Genomic DNA, 27,295 nt, shown 5'->3' on the forward strand with positions numbered 1-27,295 from the left:
AAAAACTTTAAAAAACTGACAAACCTCTAACAAGATTGACAAAAATGAAAAAAGAGAAGACACAAGTTACCAATATCAAGAATAAAAATGGGGATATCACTACAGACTCTGCAGTCAGCAAAAGGATAATAAGGGAATATTATGAATGACTCGACACACATAACAAACATTGACAACTAAGACAAAGAAAAACATATCTTCAAAAACACAAACTTTTACAACTCACCTGAAGTATCAATATAGTGCCAGTCTACTCATTTTAATAATCCCAGCAATGGGTTAATTGAAGCATTAAAGCAATGCCTTCTTTTTATTTATTTTCTTATTTTTTTTAAAGATTTTATTTATTTATTTGACACAGAGAGATAGCGAGAGAGAGAGCACAAGCAGGGGAAGCAGCAGAGGGAGAGGGAGAAAAAGACTCCCCATTGAGCAAGGAGTCCAATGCGGGGCTCAATCCCAGGACCCTGGGATCATGACCTGAGCTGAAGGCAGATGCTTAACTGACTGAGCCACCAGATGCCCCTATTTTCTTATCCTTTAAAACAAAACATAAATATTCCCTCTAAACCAGTGTGGGCCTCCCTCCATCAGGTTCACCTTAAGTACATGTTCAAAATGCAGAATCATGGACTCAAGCCCTGGTCTACTTAATCCATATCATGGAGGGTGGGGCTAAAGAACAAGCACTCGGGGTTCTACTGCGCCCTGAAGCTTGAGAACTACAGTCTCCATCCCAAGAAGCCTCCAAGGGCAAAGAGCCCTCTGGTTGTTTTCAGAACGTTGCCTTGTTTTAATTAACTTTTTCACTTTAATTCCAGTACAGTTAACATACAGTGTTATATTAGTTTCAGGTGCGTGATATAGCGATTGAATGCATCACCTGGTGCTCATCATGACAAGTGCACTCCTTAATCCCCTGCACATAGTTCACCCAATTCCTCACCCTCCTTCCCCTTGGTAACAATCAATTTGTTCTCTATAATTAAGAGTCTGTTTCTTGGTTTCTCTCTCTTCCCCCTCCCCCTCTCCCCTTCTCTCCCTCTCTCCCTCTTTTCCTCTTCTACTCTCCCTGGCCCCTCTTTCTCTTTCCCTTTGCCCATTTGTTTTGTTTCTTAAATTCCACATACGAGTGAAATCATATGGTATTTGTCTTTCTCTGACTCTTTTCAACTAGCATTATGACTCTCTAGTTCTATCCATGTTGTTACAAATGGTGAGATTTCATGACTGAATTATATTCCATTGTAGATACATGCCACGTCTTCTTTACCCATTCATCTATTGATGGACACTTGGGCTGCTTCCATAATTTGGCTATTGTAAATAATGCTGCAATAAACACAGGGGATAAACATAGGGGTTCATGTATCCCTTTGAATTAGTGTTTTTGTATTCTTTGGGTAAATACCCAGCAGTGTGATTGCTGGATCATAAGGTAATTCTATTTTTAACTTTTTGAGGAACCTCCATACTGTTTCCCACAGTGTCTTCCCCAGTTTGTATTCCCATCAACAGTGCACAAGGTCTCCTTTTCTCCACATCCTCACCAACACTTGTTTCTTGTTTTTTATGGTAGCCATTCTGACAGATGTGAGGTGATATCTCATTGTAGTTTTGATTTGCATTTCCCTGATGATGAGTGATGTTGAGCAACTTTTCACGTGTCTGTTGATGAACATAGATGTGAAAAATCCTCAACAAAATACTAGCAAACCGAATCCAACAATACATTAAAAAAAAATCATTCCCATGATCAAGTGGGATTTATTCCTTGGATGCAAGCATGGTTCAGTATTCTCAAATCAGTCAATGTGATACCTCACATCCATAAGAGAAAAGATAAAAACCATATGATCATTTCAATAGATGCAGAAAAATCATTTGACAAAGTACAACATCCATTCATGATAAAAACTCTCAACAAAGTAGGTTTAGAGAGAACATACCTCAACATGATAAAGGCCTTATATGAAAAATCCACAGCTAACATCATCCTCAGTGGGGAAGAACTAGCACTTTTCCCCTAACGTCAGGAACAAGACAAGGATGTCCATTCTTACCACTTTTATTCAACATAGTACTGCAAGCCCTAGCCACAGCAATCAGACAACATAAAGAAATAAAAGACATCCAAATTGGTAAGGAAGGAGTAAAATTTCTACTATTTGCAAATGACATGATACTCTATATAAAAAACCCTGAAGACTCCATCAAAAAAAATCTGCTAGAACTGATAAATGAATTCAGTAAGGTCACAGGATACAAAACCACCAGATGTCAGTTGCATTTCTACACACTACTAATGGAGCAGCAGAAAGAGAAATTAAGAAAACAATCCTATTTACAATTGCACCAACAAAGTACCTAGGAATACATCTAACAAAAGACGTGAAAGACCTGTACTCTGAAAACCATAAAACATTGATGAAAGAAATTGACGGTGACACAGAATGTTGCCTTTTATCCTTCATTCTTATCCTCCCTTCTGTTACCATCACGTGAGTGAAAGGTAAGTGCCACACTGAAGGGCTTTTAGGCTTCTCAATAAGGCAAGGATGACACAACACCATGACAGCCCAAGTGTTTCACAAAAATAAATGTGGAAAAAAAACAGCCATAATGGGGAAATGGGAAAATGCCATTTCCCTGTCCCACATTTTCTTTTCCATTACTTTACCCACATATGCATCCACACACCAGTTTGTTCACTTCGGCTTAAGCTCCAGGTTAAATCGGTAAAATGTCATAAGTTTGAGTATTACATCCCCAAATCAGGCACACTAACCTACCATGGCTCCACACAACTATATTCCCGCCTGTGTAAATCGGTTGTGTGTCCCCACAGGATGGTGATCCGATGGTGGCAAGATTCCCACAGACACCAAGGATATTAAGTTTCTTTAATGGTGGAGGATATGAAAACCTCAAAGGGGGTTGTATAAAGCTGGCAATAGCACAAATAGAAGCAAAACTTTCCAGGTCTCCACCACATTCCACAGGGAGATGCACTGCTGTGGTTAAACCACCCTCCCGGGGATGAGAATTTGCTAGGTATGGGACGTCTTTTCCATTCTCATGGAGATCTGATGCCTATCTGTTCTGGAAACCACCCAGCCTATGCCTGACTACAAAATACCACCAAATCCTTCCTAGGTGTTCACAGCAATGCTGGGAAAAGCAAAGGTCCTTTCTCCAGAAGCATGCTTCTCCTGGACTGAAGCTTCTGAACAGTGTGAGGTGCATTCCTGTAACTATCATTTCCAAAACATACCAGAGCCTCAAGTACTGTGCTTTCTGGAAGTGCCACAGGGAACACCAGCAAAAGAGGAATGATGCCATTTGGTAAAAGTAGTTTAGTTGCCAAATACTCGGCAATGCGCTAAGAGGCAGGTAAAGTATTACTGGTGGTTCAGGAACTTTTGCAAAATAAGACAAAGGCCAATTTACTCTTCCTGCTTCTTCTTCTTCTTTTTTTTTTTTTTTTCTGCCTAGTCAAATTCAAACAGGGTCACTGCCTCCTACGGTCACATTAGCTGGCCTTGTCTCCTGTTTCACTGAGAAAATGTAGGCCAACAGACATAAACCACCTCGGCTCTCTTTTCCCCATGTATTTATTTTCTACGTTAGCTTCCCTTAAGAAGTGATAAGACATAGTGGTCAAGAGTATGAACTCTGAAACCAAACTACCTGGCATCCTGACTACCCATCAGCTGTGTGATCTTGGGCAGTTACTCAACCTCTCTGTGCCTCTATTTCCTAATCTGAAAAATGGGGACAATAATTATACACATACATAGCTCAGAAAGTCCTTGGAAGAGAGGCTAACATTTACTAAATATTTTGAAAGCACTTGGAACAGAGGTTGGCACAGAGTAGGATATGTCAGTGTTTGCCATCGCTATTCCAATCCCGGAGAATGAAGGATCCTTCTTCTTTGGAGGTAGGCTGCACCCCTGATGCCATTCTCTTCTCCAACAAGAGCTGCCCCATGAGCATCTTCTTCCCCTTTGCAGATCTCTCCCTCTCCTTTAGCTCCCTCTCCTTAGCCTTTAAAGATGCTTGTAGTGGATGAGTTAGAGAAGGGTCCACAGAGGAAGTTAAACTGAAGCTGGCCTTGAAGATCAAGTAGGAATCTGCTTCATGAAAAGGAGGGTAGCAGGAAATTGGGGGGGGGGGCAGCAAGAGTGGGCCTCTCACAGAGGAAACCGCGCCAGCCACGAGCCTTGCTACTGCATGCAGTGCTTGAGGAGTTAGCTGCTCAGGGCGGTCATGGTGTTGAACACAGGGGATGGGTTCCTCGAGGGATCGCTAAGGCAGGGTCGTAACCACAAGTGCCTCCAGAGCCAGGAAGGTGAACTGAATGCGTCAAGTAAGCTGGGTTAGGAAATTTGGGGATGGAGGAGGTCTTAGCCTCGGTTCCCACCTAAAAGCAGAGCCTGCAATGGGGGCCCAAGTGTGGAGCGTTTATTTTAGGAGGTGTTCCCAAGGAATGAGAGCGAGGAATCAGGAAGAGTGAAACAAGGAGAGGAAGCCAATATTGTTGCGGAAAACAGGCTCTTGTCCACCGGGGACTCTTGAAGAGCTATGTAGGATTACTAATACAGAACACATCTCGGTATTCCCCACCTGAGACATAAAAGTGGGGCGCACCGATCAACTAGCTCTTGATCCTTTTTTTTTTTTTTTAAGATTTTATTTATTTGACAGAGAAAGAGAGAGAGAACAAGTAGGCAGGGAGGCAGGCAGAGGGAGAGGGAGAAGCAGGCTCCGCGCTGAGCAGGGAGCCCGATGCGGGGCTCGATCCCGGGACCCTGGGATCATGACCTGAGCCAAAGGCAGCCGCTTAACTGACTGAGCCACCCAGGCGCCCGCTCTTGATCCTTTTTACTCAAAATTTGCCCGTAGGGCATTAACACTTCCACACTTACAGGCACCTGTACCACAAAGATTAGTGACCTCCTTCCTGCCTCCCAGCTCACAGCAGAAGGGAAGCTGTAAAGCAGCCTCTTACTTAACCATGTGCTATTCTAGCTGTGAATTCGTTCACCCAGGATACAGCTTAAAAACCTACTCTAGACAGAGATGCCTGGGTGGCTCGGTTGGTTAAGCGTCTGCCTTCGGCTCAGGTCATGATCCCAGGGTCCTGCGTTAGGCTCCCTGCTCACTGGGCAGTCTGCTTCTTGCTCTGCCCCTCCGCCTGCTCATTCTCTCTCTCTCTCAAATAAATAAAATCCTTAAAAAAAATTTTAAAACATTAAAAAAAAGTTTTTTTAAACATACTCCAGCGAATTAAGACAACCAATGTTGAAGAGTTCACTGTTGTGGCAGAATTATATTTTAAAAGACATGTCTTGTTTTAGGTGGACAAAACTGTAGGGCCACAGCCTTTCCTGGGGATGAGAGATGTGCCTCTATTTTTGCTTCCAAACTCCCTTGTTCTCTAGTGCCAGAGGCTCACTTCACCAGCAGCCTGGGACATTTTCATTTGCTGAGCGTGAGACTGTTCTTCCTCTGCTCCCTTCTTCCACCTCTGCAGGAGTGATGAATTTAGTTCCGTAGGAATACTCTTTGATTGCTGACAGGATAGCACCCAGCCAATGGGTTTGTGTTTCCAGCAGGAGCCATAGGAAATAGTCATTGTGTTTTGCAATTGAGCATTCCACCAACATACCCTCCTGCCAAGTCCCTCTTAGTGGACCAAAGAACAGGAATGAGCGGCTTCATATTTCTTTGCATGTGATCACCATTTTATCACTTGGTAGCTGGCAAGCAAAACAGGATTTCGTCTCTGGGCTCAAGGACTTTGCAAAGTCACTATCAGGAAAACTGGGGCCTGTGCCGGATTTTAGGACAGATCTGCATGCTCCCTCCTAACTGCCCTATTGCAGGTGGTCGCCACTTGGGAATTTATGGGCTGATGGGCCAAAGAACAATAGCCAAGCATGTGAAGAAGGGGCACATTTCCAAATAAAATTTTACTTCTATTACAGAATTAAATCAAAGCCTTCTTAAAGCAGAGGCCACAAAGCAGCACGGAGTTTGTCTTGCAGATATGTTTTGTTTGGCCCCAATGTGTTTTAGAGGAAAGAGAATTACCAAAAGACCAAGGTCAAGAGACTTAACATAAAAATTTGGATTTCTGCCCATCTTGGCCAGCATTATTGTATAAGGTTAAATAAGATGCACTATAATAAATATTACAAGTAGAGGACATAGAAATTCTTCTCCATAAAGCATAAAACAATATATTTAGAAATACACAGAAAAAAGCTTGGAAGGATAAGCATTATGCTAATAATACCAGTTACCTCTAGGAAGGAAAAAGTGGGATTGGGAAAACGGGGAGTTTAAGGAGTATTTGCCCTTTACAAAAGTGTTGAATATTAGACAGCGAAAATGTATGTATGTCTCCTTATGTGCTTGAACATGAATTTGAGTAATGAAAAAAAAGAATTTCCTGTCTCCGAGAAAGTTCCTTCAGGTCACATAAATATACTCTGAAATCCAGTTGTGACTCAAGAACTCTGTTGTACAACTATTCACAAAAATGCAGAGTGATGGGATAGATGAATAATTAGCCCCAAGCCTCCCCAGGAGTTTTCCCAGTTTTGACTACAATGATACACTGTTGGGGAGAAAAGCTCACACCACTAAACGACAAAGTGCTGAGTGATCTTCCTTCTGGAAGCAGGAGCTCTGTGTGCTCCCTGACCATGCCCTGTGGGATGAGCGGAGGGCAGCTTCGCTCTGCAGGTGTCCCAGGCTGGAGGTTGAGTCACGGGTGCTGCAGGGCCTCTCTAGGCACAGAGCAGAGGGATTCACCATCCTGGAGTGCGTTCTTCCCCCTTCTTCACAGGTTCTTCTGACTTTCTGATAAACTGCACTATCCCACGCAAAATTTCAAGGTTTTCTAAAGTGGAAAGGAAATTTTCCAACAAATATTAAGAGAAATAATATTAAGAAAGTGCTTTCTAGGAGATTATCTGATACATAGTTAGTGCCTTCCAAGTGTTTGTTAATTAGACTCTGTTGACTAAAAACGAATTGTACTTAAAATAGGATGAAGCATTTGCTCGAGTGTTTTGATAATTTCCTGGATTAAAGTTCCATTATAGTCTGTACCTGCCTGACATAGGCCATTATGGGTAAAACTCTCCTTTCTGGAGTGGCATCCCAGCAAAAGCCAAGTGACACATACAATGCAGTCACAGTTCTATTGGTCCAAGCAGTCATTCTAAATCTTGGCTACATATTAGAATCATCTAAGGAGCTTTTAAAAATCCCTGGAGACCTGGGCACACCCTAGAGCAATTAAGTCAGAACCTCTGGGGATATGACCCAGGCATAAGGCTGTTTTTGCTTTTTTTTTTTTTTAACTTCCCAGATGATTCCAGTGTGCCACTAAGTTTGAGACCAACTGCTCAAACTTCAATATGCCTATGAGCACCTTACATAAAGGAAGATCTTACTAAAGATAAGGTCTAATTCAGTAGGTGTGGAGTGGGGCCTGGGATGGTGTATCTCTAATGAGCTCCAAGGTGATGTAGCAAGGATCTGGTTTCTAGAGCCTTTCACACAGATGCCTATGAAGATATGTAAAAAACTTGCATTCACTGCAGTATTGCTTGTAATAAGGAAATATTTAAAGCCACCTAAATGTCCATCAACAGGACAATGAATTAATTGTGGTATATGCAGACAATGGAACACTATATAGCATTTAAAATGGATAAATTATGGCTATCATCATAGATCTCAAAATGTTGAGAAAAAAACACAAAGGCATTTGCACATTGTGATGCCATTTACATTAGTTTTGAAAGCCTAAACAACACTATGAATTGTTTATGGGTACATATGGTATTAATATAATAATATACATGAAAATAATAAATACCAGATTCAAGACTGTGTTTTATCTGGGGAGGGAGAAAGATTAGAACTGGGGAGAGGTACACAGTGGTCTTCAGCTGATACCATGTTTTATTTCTCCTAAAAATAACACATACAGCAAAATCCTAGGATTTGATGGTGCTGGAGAGTTTGGTGATGAGCACCTGAGTGTCTATTTCATTATCTTCTATACTTTGCATCTTTGAAATAATTGCTAAATTTTTAAAAGTTTTTAATTTATGTATACCTGTGTTCAGAACAACATTATCCACAATAGCCAAAAGGTGAAGCAGCCCAAATGTCCATCAACAGATGAATGAATAAACAAAATGTGGTATGTACATACACTGGAATATTACTCAGCCTTAAAAGGAAGAAAATTTTGACATACGCTACCGTATGAACCTTGGAGATATTATGCTAAATAAAATAAACCAGCCACAAGACAACAAATACTGTACGATCCCACTTGTATGAGGTACCTAGAGTAGTTAAACTCATAGAGAGTAGAATGATGGTTGCCATGGGGCTGGAGAGAGGGAGAAATGGGTGCTATTGCTTAATGGATTATGGGGTTTCAGTATGAGAAGATGAGAAAAGTTCTGGAAATGGTTGGTGGTGACAATGCCCAACAGTATGAATGTACTTAATGCCACTGAACTGCAGACTTGAAAATGGTTAAAATGATAAAGTTTATATTATGTTCATTTCATCACAATTTTTTAAAGCTTTCAGTTTAAAAAAAAAATCATGGAGGACAATCAAAGAAGGACCAGCAAAAGATATTTTGGAAATCATATGAGGGAATACCATACAGTCAAAAAGAATAAGGTCCACATGTGCTGGTATGAAATGATTGCCCAGGCACACTGGTCACCAGAAATTAAAGTGTATGCAATGCCACCTTCCATATTGCATAGAATATCTCTCGAAAATACCTAAGAAACTGGTAACTGCCATCGTTTCTGGGGAGGAAAACATGGGAGCGTGAGTTCAGAGGTGAGCTCTGGACCTAACTATTCAAAAAAACGCAACCAATTTTTAAAGATCAATTCTCTAAGTCATCATTCTCTGAGAGGGATGAAAAGAAATAACTGAAATTCACACTTAATACCCCAATTCGGAATAACTGAAGAGTTAATTGGTATGTCCAGGAGCACACGGGTGACAGAATAGGCCCAAAGTTATCCTAGTGCACACTATTTCTAAATGTTCGAAATATTTAACAAAAGACTTAAAAATACGTCTACTTCTATATTGCCAACTTATTGAAACAGAAAACATTGTTTTCCCCAAAATGAATTATGTTTGGGAAAACTTTTTTTTTTTTTTAAAGATTTTATTTATTTATTTGAGAGAGAGAGTGAGAGAGAGAAAGAGCACAAGAGGGGGAGCGGGAGAGGGAGAAGCAGACTCCCTGCTGAGCAGGGAGCCCGATGCGGGACTCGATCCCGGGACTCCAGGATCATGACCTGAGCCGAAGGCAGTCGCTTAACCAACTGAGCCACCCAGGCGCCCTTGGGGAAACTTTTTGTATTTTTCATTTTGTAGTTTAGTTTTTATATTGTCAGCATCATTTCCACATATATGGTAACATTTGCCCCATACGTAATTTTTTATTTTTAACAATCTCTTTTGATAAGAGATTTTTCTAGTCCTTTGCTTCCAATTTGAGGCTTTCGTTGACAATTACTCCTATTTAGTTTCCATGTTGGCTGTTCACATACCCAAAAGTGCATGGATAATGGATTCTTTTAAAGCAAAAGAGACATTTTTAAAAATCACAAAAAATTGGGGCGCCTGGGTGGCTCAGTCGTTGAGCGTCTGCCTTCGGCTCAGGTCATGATCCCAGAGTACTGGGATTGAGCCCCGCGTCGGGCTCTCTGCTTGGCGGAGAGCCTGCTTCTCCCTCTGCCTGCCACTCTGCCTATCTGTGCTCTCTCTCTCTCTGTCAAATAAATAAATAAAATCTTAAAAAAATAAAAATAAAAATCACAAAAATCATACACACACACATATGTATTCTGATTCCCAATCCACTGCTTTTCCCATTCTGCATACTTTAGTAGCCAATGGTGTAAAAGAATACACTCCTTGTTATCCTAAAGACATGATGTCTGCCCTTGCTTTATGGATTAAAAACTCCTCTCCTCCACTAGGTGGTTTTTAGCCAAAGAGCCTGCTGCCGAGGTAGCGTACCAACCACATTTGAACTGCTAAATGTAAGATTTAAAGAGTCCACATGGTGGCACTAGATACCTTTGGTCAAAGTCTATAACCCAGTAAACTATTTCTAAAAAACAGGGAGAGAGAAGAGCCTCTGGCATTAGCAAAGATTAAAAATTAAAACTAGTATGAAAGACATCTTGTTTCTGTCTGGAAGGATGGCTGCCAGCCAAAGCATATGTGAAGCTCTAATTACATACTTAAAGACATCCAAAATGCCAAGCGGATATTACAGACTCCTATGACAAAGCCTATTTCTTCCAGTGGCAACCATACCTCTGTTCCTTCAGACATACTTCATTACAACATACATACAACATATTTCCACACACTTCCTCCTAATACACATTTCTCTGTCCATCTATCTCCATCTCTCTTTCTCTGACACATAGGTACACATATGCATCTACACCATGGAGTGTATTTTTAGGTGATGGGGGGGGGCAAGATTCATAATCACATCCCTATTAAATGATTTTTAAAGTGCACAATTGTTGCCTGTCTTCATCTTTTTCTAAGTTCCCAAATTTCAACAGTTCATGAATATCCCACAAAAAGGTATAAAATTTGATGGGTTAAGTCTCAACTCAGATGATAAATATCTTAAAACTCATCACAAAAAGATCTATTTCTGATCTCTTTACAATCTTATTAATTTATAACAGACTGGGAAATTTCACTGCTAGTCTTCTACATACAGACAATTTTAAAGGGTAACACCCAGCGATTGATCTTGAATAGATTTTCAGCAAATAATCCTCAGAAATGCCTGAAGAAAAGAAAAGCTAGTGGTTTAAGGCTCTATTTTTTGATGCCCATTATCATAGCTTTCTTTTAAGCTAAAAATCTCTTAGAGATGATTTAATAAAATGTGCTGCCTTGAGTGTTTTTACAACACACAGACAGACTCAATGTGATCTATTCACTTCATTCAGAAACATTATTTTGTGCAGACACAAGAATTTTTCCCACGACAGTAAGTGTATGTGTCTTGCATCCTGATTAAACAAACCGTAACAGCACCTTCCCAGACCTATAATCTACTTTTTAAAATGAGCATTTAAAATCAAAAGCACATTGCACTGAGTAAACCAGAGTTCTTAAATGACCATAGCCCAATAATATATTGTATATATAAGCTAATTATAAGATTATTTTTATATGTGAAACACCCAAAAGATTAATGGGTAGATGCCTTTTCATATGTGTTTATTTTCAGAAGCAGTGATTATGGTCCTGCTAAGCCCAAAATTTCTCAGAATTTGAAGGGAAGATAAATTTTAAAACATATCAATAAAATTGAGAACTCGCTCCAGTCTCAGGCTAACTCCAGTGATGTAGGGAAGAAGAAGTGGGACCACTTAGGTCAAGTCTACTGTAAGCCCAAGAGCTGACAATACTCTGCACAAGTTCAAGAAGTCCACGGCAGATCACGTGCAGACTGATGAACGGTGAACCTACAGCCACTGACCATCGGCACTGAAAATAACACATCAGTGCAGTGTATCTTTTTCCCGTGATCTCCAACTCAGAACAAAACAATGTGCAGACAAGACTCAGAAACTGTTTTATTAAATTGAACACAAAATACCTGTTATAATAATGTCAAGCTTTTATCAGAAATCAGTACATAAGTGAGGATACACAGCCAAAATGAGCCATCAACATAAGCACTGTAAATTTTAAATAACTTTTGGATTTCTATATTCAATATGCGGAAGAAAATAAAACCAAAAAAGCAATTTCAATTTCACAATTCACAGTTGATTGGTTTTAATCCCATGACACTTTTGCCATTTTATAGCCCCAGAATGCAAACAGATTTCCAAATTGGTGACTGGCACTTAGCCCCAACAACATACACAGATGTTAAACCCCTGTATGACATTTAGAAAAAATTTTAGGAAACAACCCCAATTTCATACAGTTCTGGCTGGCGGTTTTTAGCCATATCCTTTACTAGATATTTTTCTAGTGAAATAGCAAAAGCAGTTTTAAAAGTTTGCCATGCCATTAAATGAAGGGTTCTAAAGTCTCCCTTGTTTGTTTGTTTTTTTATGATTTTATTCTCTAATTTAAAACAATAACTACACTAAAATGCAACCTTAACAGTGAAAGCAAAATCAGTTTTGCTTCTGGATCTAGAGCATACATCCAAGAGAGGCAACTTATTGCCCTAGCAGATACATGGAATGCTTTAGAAAAGCAGAATCTGACATGCTCTAGTAAGGCATTTCAAAGCAGATACACCATACCCAAACTAAATTATTATGGTCAGCTGAGGATACCACAAGGTGAACACCAATTAACACAGAATCAACATGAAATTCTTACAAAATGACACACTGATTTACAAAACCACAGAAGGGTGCTCAAGTACCAAAGGAAGGCAAAACAATGACCAGCCACTCTAAAAGAGTTTTGTTCCCGTAAATGCCAGATTTGCAGAGTAGAAATAAACTTTATATGTGCTTTGCCCTAGGATATCACTCATCCTGACACGTGGGGTTACTTTTCCTTAAAAAAATATATCATGTAGAGAATATACATTGAATCAGTGATATAGAACATTTATTTTCACTAGTGACGGGGTCACTTAAGCACTTACATAGAAAAAGTTATGAGTAATCATGAAGGTTATTTAAATGCAAAAAGAAATCTGATAAAACCTGCATTATTAGTTGGTATTCAACAGTGAAGTGAGGTTTTTAGCAATTACATTGGCTTAATGAGGAACATGACCGTGAAGAAAATCTTTAAGTTCAAAGAATCATGAAATGCCTAAAAACTAAATAATCAGTAAAAAATACATACTTTCATTTTAAGGTCCCCAAAGGAATGTTCAGTTATCTTGGAAGCCACGATGCTTATCACACAAGCACAAGAATTATGAATCAGGAACAGTGAAGTTCCGATTCTGACTTATCCATTGAATCTTCATGACCTGGAGCAAGTCACTTAAATTCTTCAGATTTTGTCCAAAAAAAAAAAATTGGCATAAAAATAAAGGCATGTGTCAAAAAAAATTTTTTTTCTAAACAGTACTAGAGTAAAGCTAAAGATGGTTACTAAGGCTCACAATTTCAACAACTCATTGTACAGTACAATCATTTTTGATCCTGCTAATTATGGCTAGAGGCAGCATGGGCAATGACAATTCTCAGGGAATTCAAAGGCTTTAGAGAAGTTAATGGTTTCAACTTTCAAAACTACAAAATCTTCTTCGTGAGTTGTTTAAAACAGCTAATCATCTATGGGTTTGACTCTCTCCACCTCTCTATGTGCTGGTAGAGCAAGTGAAAGTAATGACAGAGACATGGTTTCATGGAGAAAAGCATCCATAGAATGAAATGAGGTATAAGCTGATTTAATAAACCCCAATCCATAACTTACAGTTATTTTAAAGAAGCTGCATAGTTCAGCAAAAATATATCATAGAAGAGGGATAAAGAAAAAAATTCTTAATGGAACTTTAAAAGGTGTGACAACTAAGCATTTAAAATTACCAACACCAGAAAACTTGAGGTTGGAAAGGAGTGGTCTTCCTTTACGCTAAGCACACATAAAAACAGAAACCAGAAGGCTAAAGTCCACAAGAGAAAATAATGCATGTTATTTGGTTCCAGTTATCAACTGCATACACTGCTTTTTAAAAGATAATCATATTAAACAGATAATAAACTCTAGTTAATGATACCTATGCTGAAGTATTTAAGGGAAATGTATTGTCTGAAATTCACACTGAAATATATATTTTTTAAAACTCCATGGATGGATGGATAGAGGGATGGACATATATGTGGTAATACAAGCCTAGTAAAGTGTTGATGTTAGAATTTGCTGGTGGATATATTGTAAAAAAAAATTTGACTCCAATGTATGTTTAAAATTTTTCATAATAAAATGTTGAGGGAAATGTTACTATTTCTACAATAAAATTAATTTAGCAGTGTGTTTTAAAGACTCAGACAATTTAGAATTGTAAATTAACTGAAGTGGGAATTTTTGCTTAAGGCCTCAAATCCAATTTCTGAAGATCCTTTCTTTAACATCGAGATGAACTAACACAGTAAGTACTGTGGAAAAGACAGTCTCTTCTTCACACACCTCATTTGCAAGTAAATAATTCTCTCCTCCCTACAGAATAGACAAGTTTTGAAAAGACCACTGGAATAAAATTTTTCCAAATATCAGTGTCAAGCCCTTCCCAATCCACCATACTACTATTCACTAAATATAAAGGCAACACAGATCAAGGTGAAAAATAATCTATGACTATTGTCAGCCTGGGACAACTGGATTTATTTTCAGGGTGTATGGTTCCTGATCAGTAATGTTAACAGTTTTACTCAGTTTCAAATTGAAATCGCATTAGGCCAAAAAAAAAAAAAATGCAGAATGCAGAATTTACACAGACCTTTGCTATTCCAAGCCTCTGTTTTATGAATTCTGATTAATGGCAATAATTCTATCATCTCTTCTCTCTGTGAAATGCTAAAACCTGCTAAAGGCACTCATATTCTGGGCTTAATGGGGACAGGGTCACATGGGACCATAAGCCAGTATTTTTTTTTTTTTTTTTTTGGTAGCTACCCAGAAAGGGAATTTACAAATGATCCTCCCATTCATAATGGGAAGAAAAAGTCAAACAGCTATCAGCAGAAACGTCATATGAGAAGCTATTTACACAGCTATTTGTCCATTCAGCTAGACTGCTAGTAACAGCTTCCGATGAGAGAGGTCTACAGCCAAGAAAAACCCCCAAAAAACAAAAGCAACAACAAAACACTATTATTATGTACGAAACTCCTGAACAGTAATTTGGCTGGTTAAAAAAAAAAAAAAAATAGTTGGTAAGGTGGAATATTTCTTAAGCATTTGTTCAAAAGCCTGCACTAAACTTTTGCCTATATTGACAAAATATTTCTATTTCTAAAGTTCTATTGTCTTATATATGCCTCACCAAGTTCTTTAGAGAGCACTTTCAGCCTACATTCCAATATCAGGGAAACAAAACAGGTTTCACACCATCCCTAGGCCTCTCTGTAGAGGATACCATGCCCAACAGTTATGTCTCCCCTGACACAAGCAAGACTCATTTTACACAGGTCACTGGACAGTCCTCAAACTGTCGTTGCTCACAGTCCCAGCCAACTCAGGAGTGAAGGAGTCATAATTCCCACCACTAATCCTTAGACTCTATCTACAGAGGAAGATTTAAGCAAATATGTTTGCTCAAACATATTTCTCCCATTCCCCTCACTGAAAGTGTAGACAGTAGCTATAAGCAAGATATCAGTTCTGTAAAATAAGGTGGAAGGAAGATCTCATGCTTCCCCTCAGCTGTGTAAGTCAGAGGAACATAAGAATGGTCTCAGACAGCCATGATTCTTCATTCAATCTTAGAGTTTAAAAAAATCCTAAATGGTTTTCTAAGACTCATTAGGACGGGAAATAATGAGGAAGAGTTGGAGAAGGAACTTTTTCTAAATGAACAGTATAAAATATTATGCATCTTGCAGAATTCAGTGCAATAAGAGACAAGCAGACAAATGTAATAAAAAACATGCACATATTTACAAGTTGTAGTACATGATATACAAAGACAAGACCAACAAAGTATTTTCTGTTCAGTGTGGAGCCAAAAGGATTTACATGGTACACTCCGTTTTGTAGCTTAACTTGTTGAAAAAAACACTTCAAACGCTGCATAGGCAGTCCAATCTTTTAATTGGAACATGGAATTTTTCCTTTACAACTTCTTGGCCCTCAATATCTTAAGAAGAGTTTCTAATTGTTATCTTCTAACATGGACTTCAAATGACAACTTACACAGAGATATTCACAGAGAAAAGAGACTTGGATGCTATGAGTTCTTCTTGCAGATGATTACTAAAATCTATTGACTTGACTAAAGGTCTTCCATTGTTTAGGCCTCTGTCCGTCCTTGTATACAGCATATAAAAAGATACTAACGTGACTCCTGGGCAGCACAGGGTGCGGATTCTAGAGCACATTACAAAGCAGGACTGGACTGCACAAAAGGAAACCAACGGAGATCACGTATCACTGACTATGGTAGTAACAATGGCCTTCTTCAACAGGGAAAAAACACTGTCTAATAGGAATGCATGAAGGTGAGAAACTGTACCATGCAGACATGTATTTATTTAGGTATTTCCTTTCTGACCACCTCCGTCACCTTTGTATCACCTATGGAGTGCAGGAGAATACTGCAAGGTAACAAGCTCAAAATAACCCACTGTCATAGAGATTTGCTATTGGGGGGGGGGGGATGTGTATGTAACCTCTATAAATGATCATGGAAGTTATCAACTTCCTACAGTTTGGAAATTAAGGAACAAACCGAGTTATTGTAGGCAATGTGGTATCTAAAGTGTCATATAAAACAAACACAGCTCTTTTTTAGTGCAAAGAAATAGAGCAAGTAAGAAATAACACTATAAATCTAACTTTTTTCTTTAAAGAAAATGCATTTATGCATTCATAACATCCATTAAGGGCACTGGGAGACTGGAAACCTGAATATGCAAGGCCAGGAAAAATATCAAGGCCTTTAAGTCCACTGCTTTTTGTATATATGTAACAAAATTGTTAAGTGGGGAGAGTGGGGGAAATCCTTCAATTTTCTTTGCAAAGGAAAAACTGAAAGTGGAAAAATGCCACTTTTACAAACTGTAAATTCTTATCCATGATCTTTTACTATTACCTGAAATAAGGATCCAATGAAATCTTCTCTATGGTATCACATAAATATATATGTATGTGTGTATATATGTATATAAGTACATATATATACATATATATACGTGTATATATACACACACACACACACATAGACTACAGAGAAAGGGGAAAAATAAGATTTTTAAATAATTATAGAACTAAGTGGCCAGCACTGTAATATTAAATTCTACCCACAAATTATACTTAGCAGCAAAATGAGTAACCTACTGACCAATAAAATAAGTTCTAAATTGCCCTAAGTTAATCGATTGTATAAAAGGATTATTATACTCAGAGACACAGTTCTAGATAGAATCTCAATAATGTTACTTCATTCTCCTGTTTCTGGGAGGGAAAAAAAAAATGTAGGTTCTATTTTTCAAAAAACCACCACTTCAACAGAAGAGCAACTTGATATTTTACCAGTGGTTATCCCAAAACTGAATTTTAAATATGGATCTAGGTTGCTCAAAAACTGTTCATAAAGATTAAAGGAAAGGAATGATGATTATAATTTCCTTCTCCCCATCTCTTTGCCTATAGAATTCTCAAAGAATAATAGGAGTTTCATTTTTAATTAGTAATAAAAGCAATCAAATGTGAGTTGACCATAGTGCAAAGATACTGCTCATTATAAACTTCCTGGTGGATGTGGCCTTTCAAAAAAAGTATGGATGAGCACCAGTCTTATCCATGTAAATATAGTAAGTAGATAAAATACAACTAATGAAAGTTCATAGGGTACTCCATTCATTTATCTAGCCATACACTAGAGCTTATTTAAAAATAATAATAATAATAATAATACTGTTATAATTATCAGATACCAAAGTAATCCATAATGTATTTCTATGACCTTTAAGGAAGCTGAATTATAAAGAAGGAAACCAAAGTTCATGTATTTTACTACTGGAAATGATGATACTAAAATCTGGTGAACTTTTTTTTTTTTTTTAACTCCTCTCTATCTATGAAACAGGAAGGGGGTAGTATTTTTCAGGGCAACCAACCAACTGGCAAGACAGCAAAGAATGTAAATAAACCCTAAGGATCAGTTCATCGAAAAAGTCTGCCAAAACAAATATCAAGAGATCTGAACTTAAAATCGAGACCATCATATAAGTACGTTATTATCAATGAATAACTCTACATTGAAAAATCAAACACGTCTTTACATTTCCCAAAACCACCTGAAAAATATTTTTTAAAAAAATAGCATATCTATCTTAAACACATTGGATATTGGAACAGGGGGCTTGGAAAGCTCACAACATAGCTGGGGCATGAAAATGAGCCTATTAAACAAGCTAATTCAACTGGGGCAGGGTGGGGGGGAGGGCGGAGGGGGGAGGAAGGAAGAAGCCCGCATTTAAATGTGTGAAATCCACAAGTGAAAATGAAATTTCACCATTTGGAAGTCTACAAGCACATTGGAAGTGTATGAATCCAAGAAAATCTGCATTTCAATCAATAATGGGAAGACAAGGGGAAAACACGTACTGGGAAAGACCCTAATGCTGCTTATAATCGTATATCCTACTGGCAAGGCATTGCGTTGAGGTGGTTCCAAAGAAAACTTGGGAAACCAAAATCTCTGCTTACCAGTTTTTACCGTTATCTGAAGTAAGGAGTCAATAAAATTCTTTACTTAACAGTACATAAAACTAAAACTGCAAAAGAAGGTGAAGTTTTTAAATAGTTAAAGCTCTAAGTGATCAGGCTACTAGTTGACCAGAACTTGGTCAAGATAAAAAGTTATTTCTCGTGGGGTAGGTAGGTCACATGCTCTAAGTAACTCAACACAACTGACCTGAAAACGCATCATGACCTAAGAAGCACATTCTTTTCCTTCCCCAGTCTTGACATCTCATGGTACCACTGCAGGTTACACGTATTAACATTAAGCAGAGGAATGGACTCAGATCAAAAGGACCACAAAAGCAGGGCATATTGACAGAAGGCAAACAACAGGCAGGAAAAGCTGCTCTATCTGAATACAACGACCACTATACATAGCCTAGATTCTCCATCTCGTTTCTGTACCGCTGTTCAGACACCTTGCTTTTATGTTGCTTGCTCTCTAAATGCTGCCGGAACTCCATCTCTTCACCAGCCCCAACATTACACATGGAGCAGTAAAACTGGCCGCTGGGAGTAACACACATGGCCAGATCACGCGGGATTCTCTGCCGAGAGCGGGGATTGAAGTAAGGACCTGCTAAAGCAAGAGATAAAAATGATGTATCCACTTCAAAACATGCACTAAACAAATGACGACAGTCTGATTATCACTGTAATTTGCCATGCTGAGCTCAGATTATAAAATTCACAGACTCTCAGCTTTAAATGAATGCAAAATTAATAGATTTTTTTAAATTACAATTTTAGGGCACCTGGGTGGCTCAGTTGGTTGGGCGACTGCCTTCGGCTCAAGTCGTGATCCTGGAGTCCCTGGATCGAGTCCCCCATCGGGCTCCCTGCTCGGCGGGGATTCTGCTTCTCCCTCTGACCCTCCCGACCCTCCCCCCTCTCATGTGCTCTCTCTCTGTCTCTCTCTCTCAAATAAATAAATAAATAAAATCTTTAAAATAAAATAAAATAAATTACAATTTTATACAGGTTCCATCTAAGAAGTTAAAATGATTCCTCCAACCACTGTCAGAAAGGTTACTGTAGAACCAAACCCCAGCCCCAGCTCCAAATGACAATGTCTCTAAAGAGTAAATAAAATTTTAAAAATTGTTTAACTTCTAGACATTATATGAAAAGTTTTATAATTATGCTAACTCTTTAATCCAAAAATTCTACTTCTAAGAATTATCCTAAGAAAACACCAAGAATTTTTGCATGGAGATTTATCAAGAAGGACATTATTTCATCAGTGTGCATACAAGTTTTTATGGGAGGATGTGGGAAAGGGAGAGATCAAATACATGATTTGAAAAATTATGGTAATGAATGCAACGGAAAACCATGCAGTCACTGTAAGTAATGAAAACTCTTTGATTTTCTTTGATTACATGAAAATGTGATTATGCTATTAAGTGAAACAAGAATATCACAAAATATAATCACATTTCTACTTCAAAGAGGTAATATACAGAGAGATGGGAATGACATATACAAAAATGTTGGTGGAATTATTGGTAATTTTTTTCTTTTTACATAACTAACTTCTTTTTAACTATGTTAAACTGAATTTACTGGCCTGTTGCATTAAAAAAAAAAAAAAAGCTAATCTATAATTACCTGAATAAATTCTCCTCCAGCATTGAAAATACTCAATGTGACTTATTTGTAGGTAAACCAAATTAAAACTAATGTATTTTAGGTTTGGGGGGTTTTGTTTGTTTGTTTTTATTGAAGTATAGCTGACACACACTGTTACATTAGTTTCAGGTGAACAACATAGTGATTCAACAACTCTATACATTATGCATGTTCACACAGTATAGCCCATCTGTCACCATACAACACTATTACAGTACCACTGACTATTTTCCCTATGCTGTATCTTTACCCCTGACTTATTCACTCAATAACTGGAAGCCTGTATCTCCCACTCCCCTTCACTGTTTTGCCAAAGCTATCCTCCCCTCCCCTGGCAACCATTTGTTCTCTGTATTTACTTAGCATAATACCCTCTAGGTCCATCCATGTTGTTGCAAATAGCAAGATCTCATCCATTGTTATGACTCTGTGTGTGTGTGAGTGTGTGTATACACACCACATCTTTATCCATTCATCTATCAAGGGATACTTGGATTGCTTCCATATCTTGGCTATTGTAAATAACACCGCAATGAACACAGGAGTGCATGTATCTTTTCAAAACAGTGCTTTTGTTTTCTTTGGGTAAATACCCAGTTATATAACTGAATTCTTAAGTTGGACCATTGCTTATTAATTCTCTGCTTTCTTTTCTACTATAATAAATATTTAAGACTTTTCTCAAAATATTACTTTCATTGTATCCTACAAAGTTTAATATATTTTTATTACTGTTTGACTTTAAGAATTTTAAATTTCCGGGTGCCTGGGTGGCTCAGTCAGTTAACCATCTGCCTTCAGCTCAGGTCATGATCCCAAGGTCCTGGGATCAAGTCCCGCATAGCCTCAGGCTCTCTGCTTAGCTAGGAGTCTGCTTCTCCCTCTTCCTCTGACCCTCCCCCCTGTTCATGCACAAGTGCTCTCTCTCTCTCAAATAAATAAATAAAATCTTTTAAAAAAAGAATTTTTAATTTCCAGTATGATTTCTTCTTTGATCCAGGAGTTATTTAGAAGTGTTTTAAAATTTCCAAACAAATGGAAATTTTGTAGGGTTTTTTTAAATATATTTTTTGTTGTTGACCTCTCATTTAATTGTACTCCAGCCAGAAAATGTAGTCTAAACTGCCCTCTGTCCTGAAGTTTATTTTATCTAATATTAACACAGCTGTCTCAGCTTCCTTCATTTAGCTAATTTTTTTATTTTTTTATTTTTTCGTTTAAATTTTTTAATTTAAATTCAATTAATTAACATATAGAGTATTATTAGTTTTAGAGGTAGAGTTCAGTGATTCATCAGTCTTATGTAACACCCAGTGTTCATTACATCTAAGTGGAACCTTTTTTTTAAAGATTTTATTTATTCATTTGTCAGAGAGAGAAAGAGAGAGCACAAGCAGGGGGAGCAGCAGAGGGAGAAGGAGAAGCAGGCTTCCCGCTGAGCAAGGAGCCTGATGTGGGACTCGATCCCAGAACCCTGGATCATGACCTGAGCCAAAGGCAGAAGCTTAACCAACTGAGCCACCCAGGCATCCCTCAGCTGAATTTTTTAATCCAATCTTATAATCTTTGTCTTTTAACTGGGACTTAAATAAGTTTACACTTATTATAAGCACTGATACATGTTTCAACTTTTATCAATCATATTACATTATGCTTTCTATAAGTCCCTTTTTCTATGTTTCTCTTGCCTTTCCAATTAACTTTTTTGTTTTTCATTTGACTTACTGTTCACATGAGTTACCCCTGCTGCTGTATGTGTGCGTTGGAGGCTGTGGCAGGGGGAGGATGAAGGACTATTCAGTTCAACTCTCCCTACTGGAGATAATCAGAAAATGCAGAAAACATTCCTATACCGCAGCAGTTCTGAACTGAAGATGTATATCAGAATCACTGAGCAAGCATTGTCAAAACACACATATGCCTGGGTCCCACTCCGAATTTACTGACTGAAAATCTCTAAGTCATGGTTCAGGCATGTGTATTTTGTAAAAACTCCCCCAGTAATTCTGATTCACTACCTCAGTTTAAAGCCACTGCTCAATCTTTTTATTTTCCCCAACAAATGGAGACTTAACATGGTGTAACTTTAAACCAAATAGCCCATTTTTATAATGAATTTTACATTTCTCGGCTGGCAAACATCAGAAGCAGTATAAAGGGACTATGATCAAAGACCTTAAAACATAAACTATGATTTAAAATCAAAACAAATAATATACTAAACCGAAAATAAATAAATAAATAAATAATAAGACCTGAAATAAACACCAGCTTGAAAAGCCACTAGACAAATGGAACAAAACAATTAGCTAACCCCAAATTCTCAGGGCTATCTATTACCGTTAAAGGAAATAAAAATAAAGAAGACCATTTGCAGAATGTAGCCAAGGTACATGGAAATCCACAGGATACCTGAATTATTCTGTACTGTATACATATTCCTCCTATTAGGCATCATCTTATACTCATTCCCTTCTTTCCGGGTCCGCCGCTGACCGGCCTCTGAGGATTCCCTGGAGAAAAGAGATTTTAAAAGCGTGAGACTTCTAAACAAGGATCCCTTTGGACTCTTTTTCTCTAAAGACGGTCAGTCTTACACAGCACTTTGGCCTGAGAGAAAATGGCAATACCTACGAGAATGAGTTACTCTGAGCTTCCGCCAGCCGCAGCCTCTTGGCGTGATTCTTCCCTTGATAGTGAGCCTGAGCCACAGCCGGAGAACTAAAGGAGGCATCACAGAGCTTACAGTAATCGTTCTCTGTGGCCAGGATCACTCTGCCTCCCGGCTTAAAGGAGCCCATCTGACATCAAAGACACAAGAGACAAAGTTAAAAAAATGTGGAGCTTATGCCCTCCTTGCCCTCAAAATTCCTTCTAAGAGTTGAAAGATAACCAAAGGTGACAGTATGACCACAAGCACTCAGCTTTATAAGGAGAGGATGTAATTCATTCCAGAAAAAAAACAACAAAGAGAAAAAGAAAAAAAGGCTGGGAGACAATCATGGTTTTGTATTACAATCACCTTTGTACCAAACCGGTTAATGGCTTGTTGCTATCTCCATGGAGAGATATTTTTTAAAGAAGCACAGAAGATTCAGGGCAGTATAGGGAAAGCCTAAAATCACATTACCAGAAAGGCAAAGTCCTTCTAGAATCCATCAACGAGAATTTAATGAATGCCTACTGTTTATAGGGCTTGCTACCTAATGCAGAAGGGATATGTAGACATATATTTACAAATGAGCCTCTGTCCCCCAAAAAGTCTACAAAATAGCTGTGGATATAATATAACTAGGGAAAAATAACCAGCAGATTCAGGCAACTGTATCCAGGCTGAGAAACGAGTTCAGAGAAACCTAACACAGGCCTGGAAGATAGTATATACTCAATAAATATTGATGGGCTAACAAAAAAGACAAACTAGATTTTGGCTAGAGGAGAATAAAAGACATAATAAAGAGTCTGAAAGCATATCCTAGCAGGACCAGCTGAAGGAAACAGCACTGTTTCACCAGGATGGGAAGACTTCCTGGGGGACAGAAAAGCAGTCTCCAAAAAACCACAAAGGACTATGCTAGGAAAGGCTATTTGCTCAGGGAAGGGGTTGGGGAAAACAGTTGGGAGCGGCTGTCCTGTCCAGAGCAGGAATCGGGGCCCTGAAAACGGCTCAGCCTGAAGATCTGTCTGGGTATTTTCCTGTTCTCTGATTCTGTTTTTATCCTCTCTCATTTACCCCACAAATTCGTGAGGATGGAGGAACAGCTGGTGTTACCATCCACGTTTTAAAGACTGGAAAACTGATGTTCAGAAAAGTAAACTTACACCCTGGTGGTTAGGAGGAGAGGTGCAAGGTCAAAGAAATTCTTCCACTATTTCACAAAATGCGTAACACCATGGACAAGTTTCTTAGCTTCTCTGAGTTTCTAATAAACTTCCAGGTGAGACAAATGCTGCTGGCCCATGAATTACACTCCAAGTAATAAGGCCAATACTTCTAAGCTCTTGGAAGCATGAAATGAAGTTTAGGGCCCAGGACTAGAAGGAGGCAAGGCAAGCATTTACCATGGGCATGAAATTTAAGAGTGCATCAAAAATCTCAGCAATCAAGATAAATAATATGTTAATGGACCATTTATACAAATCAAACCTAACACAAGAAATCATTGTAAACAAAATATCAAGATTTTAAATAAAGACAGGATCAGTCACAGTGCCATCCCAAGCCATACTGCCACCTGAAGCAAAAGGAAAATCAGTAATACTTACCCCAGCTTTAAGTTTTTGACATTTTGTTTACCACTGATTTTTTCATATTAATTTGATTTTTAAAATATTACATTAAAATATTTATCTTCATTACTGAGTGTTTTGGCTCCCTCTTAAATTTTGTGCCTCAGTCAAGTGCATCCTTCACCTCACCTTAGTCCCAGCCCTATATGAAGCAATGTATGAAAAGTGCTTAGCAGAGTGCTCAGCATAGTAAGTACTCAATTAGAGTTATTATTTATGACCACATACTGTTCTATGGACAAAGACAGATTAAGGAATACAATCCATATTTCAGAGGCTATTAAAGTACAGCATTATCTTGCCTAAAAACGTACTTTATCTACCAAACAGTGAAAGGAACTTGGATCTAAGTGTGTGTCATTATATTGAAGTCCAGAAAAAGTTTATACAGTCTCTCTCCGTAGAGGTAAGAAAGGGGGCAATCTCAAAAAACTGACCTTGCTGGAAGGCAAATATAAACTAAATGGGATTAACTACAACAAAGAAATAAATGTTGAAAAACCGCTCTTTTCATTCAGGGCATAGCCTAGACATTCAGGGTCTTTTAACCCAGAATTCTGAGACATGCCAAGAAAAAGACACACGTAACAATATTTCTTCCTTCATTTCATGCATCACAACCAAAGCCAATGAGAAATCTCAAGGTCACGGATGTTGGCATGCTTTAAACCTGGCACTACAGTTTGAGGCGTTAAAAGTGCCAAGTAGAACCCTGCAGGAGTATCTGCCCAACTGTACCTTGATGGGCTCCTTGGATGACAAACTTCATCCATGAACATGTGTGCAGAGGACAACTCCCACCCTGATACATGTGTCTCACCTGCGGGGGGACGGGAACAGCTGCAGTAGGCACAGGTTCTACCACATTGCTCATTCTGGCAGGAGGAGGACAGCTGTTAGCTGCATAGTAATTTCGGAGTTTCTTACCATGATTTTTACCCTAGAAGTAAAATGAAATGAGTAATCAACATGAAAAAAATGTGCCGCGCGCCTGGGTGGTTCAGTCGTTAAGCGTCTGCCTTCAGCTCAGGTCATGATCCCAGGGTCCTGGGATCCAGCCCCCACATCGGGCTCCCTGCTCAGTGGGGAGCCTGCTTCTCCCTCTGCCTGCCCTTCCCCCATGCTTGTACTCTCTCTCTCTCTCTCTCTGACAAATAAATAAAATCTTTTTCTAAAAAGTGTCAATTCAAGTTCACGTATTCATTTTAAAAAATAGAAAAAATGGAGGAAAAAAGCCCAAGCAATATTAACTACATTTTATTCTTGCAGATATACGCAACACTGGGGCAAAGACCCCACTAGATCTTAAAGTAAAAGAGTCTACACTTTGGTTCTAACAGAATGATTTATCTGGGAAAGATAAGAGAACAAAGCCAAAAGAAGTTAATTTCCTATATATTTCTGGAAAAGTATCACACTTTCCAGTGATCTACTTCCTCCCCCAACTTGTTGCCATTCATATGCCACTGCCTAAATACGAATTTTATTACACTATGATCTAATCTATTTTATAAGTCAGTAATGAAATGGATAATCCAATTATTTTTACAAAAATAGCACTTACAGAGTATCTTTTTACTTGCAAAGGGCTCTTGTGTGCATTAGCTCATTTGCTGCTCACAAAAAAATTCCTGTAAGAGGAAGTTGTTAATATTATCCACATATTGGGGCGCCTGGGTGGCTCAGATGGTTAAGCGTCTGCCTTCGGCTCAGGTCATGATCTCAGGGTCCTGGGATCGAGTCCCGCATCGGGCTCCCTGCTCCTTGGGGGCCTGCTTCTCCCTCTGCCTTTCTCTCTCGCTCTGTCTCTCATGAATAAAAATAATAATAATAATATTATCCACATATGACAGCTGAGGAGCTGCAATCCACAGAGTGTGGAGGACTTGCCCTGGCACCTTCCTTCAGCTGGGCTAGGTAATAGAGCCAGAGACTCAGGCAGACCCTCTGAATCCAAAGCAAGACCCTTTGGTGTTACTTCAGGATGGCTTCAGGAGGCACTGTGAACCTCATTAAAATGCACTTGCCTCTCTCAGCACGTTTTAAGTAGTTATTCACATTATTATATTCCTTGAACTGACAGAAACTTGCGGGAAGGGGCAGTGGTCTGAAAGCATTCTAAATGAGGGTAAAACAATATGTTACTCTTCAGACTGCACTGTAAACTTCAAACCTGTATGCAAACTTTCTTCCACCATCTAGTATATGCTAAGCCCTAGAAATAAAAAGGACTAGCACACACTCAAGAGGAGAAGACAGATATGTAAGCAGTTAATTAAAGTAAGGAGATGAGTTCTATCTTCTGATCACTGGAATGCCCTACAGGTGCTCTTGCCATGGTCGCAGTGACCTCCAGGGGTCACATCTGTGGCTTCACTGTGTTCTAACTCTAGGCAGCACAACACCATGGATACTCCCTGCTATTGTCTCCTAGGATGCCCTCTTACCCCACCACTTCTCATTCTCTCACCCTGCAACATCCAAAGCTCCACCCTTGGCTCTCTTCTCCATCTACATTATTTTCCCCTGTCTCATAGCATGAAAATATAATTGACAAATTAGTAACTCCCAAATTATCTATCTCCACCTCTGTTACAGACTGAATGTGTCCCACCAAAATTCCTATGTGGACATCTAATCCCAATGTGATGGTATCTGGACATGGGGCCTTTGGGAGGGGATTATATCATGAGGGTAATCAGTGCCCTTCTAAAAAGAAGCCCAAGAGCTCCCTCTCCCTCATTCTGCCATGTGAGGATCCAAGGAGAAGTTGGCTGTCTACAGTGTGGAAGAGGACCTTACTGGAACCCAACCATGCTATTATTCTGATCTCAGACTTTAGAGATCAGAATATACACTGTGAGAC

The 27,295-nt window shown here is 38.7% G+C and overlaps 1 protein-coding gene across 5 annotated transcripts in view; it reads right to left on the reverse strand.

Annotated features, from left to right (window-relative positions):
• Positions 1-6,757: 6,757 nt before the first annotated feature.
• The window catches only part of ZMAT3 (zinc finger matrin-type 3), a 40,353-nt gene continuing 19,815 nt past the window's right edge, over positions 6,758-27,295 (reverse strand). For 3 of the 5 annotated variants that reach the window (XM_034999211.1, XM_034999218.1, XM_034999229.1), the window contains exons 3-6: positions 25,250-25,369; positions 22,774-22,940; positions 22,552-22,652; positions 17,260-19,087 (exon numbers count right to left, since the gene is read on the reverse strand). In XM_034999211.1, the coding sequence (XP_034855102.1) occupies positions 18,876-19,087; positions 22,552-22,652; positions 22,774-22,940; positions 25,250-25,369 (600 nt within the window). In that variant the 3' untranslated portion in view covers positions 17,260-18,875. Of the gene's footprint in view, positions 6,914-17,259; positions 19,088-22,551; positions 22,653-22,773; positions 22,941-25,249; positions 25,370-27,295 lie in introns of those variants that run through there. The other 2 variants (XM_034999249.1, XM_034999239.1) reach the window with 2 other exon arrangements.

This window comes from Mirounga leonina, unplaced genomic scaffold, assembly GCF_011800145.1.
Source record: "Mirounga leonina isolate KUSES-001 unplaced genomic scaffold, KU_Mleo_1.0 Mir_115, whole genome shotgun sequence".
Lineage (NCBI taxonomy): Eukaryota > Metazoa > Chordata > Mammalia > Carnivora > Phocidae > Mirounga > Mirounga leonina.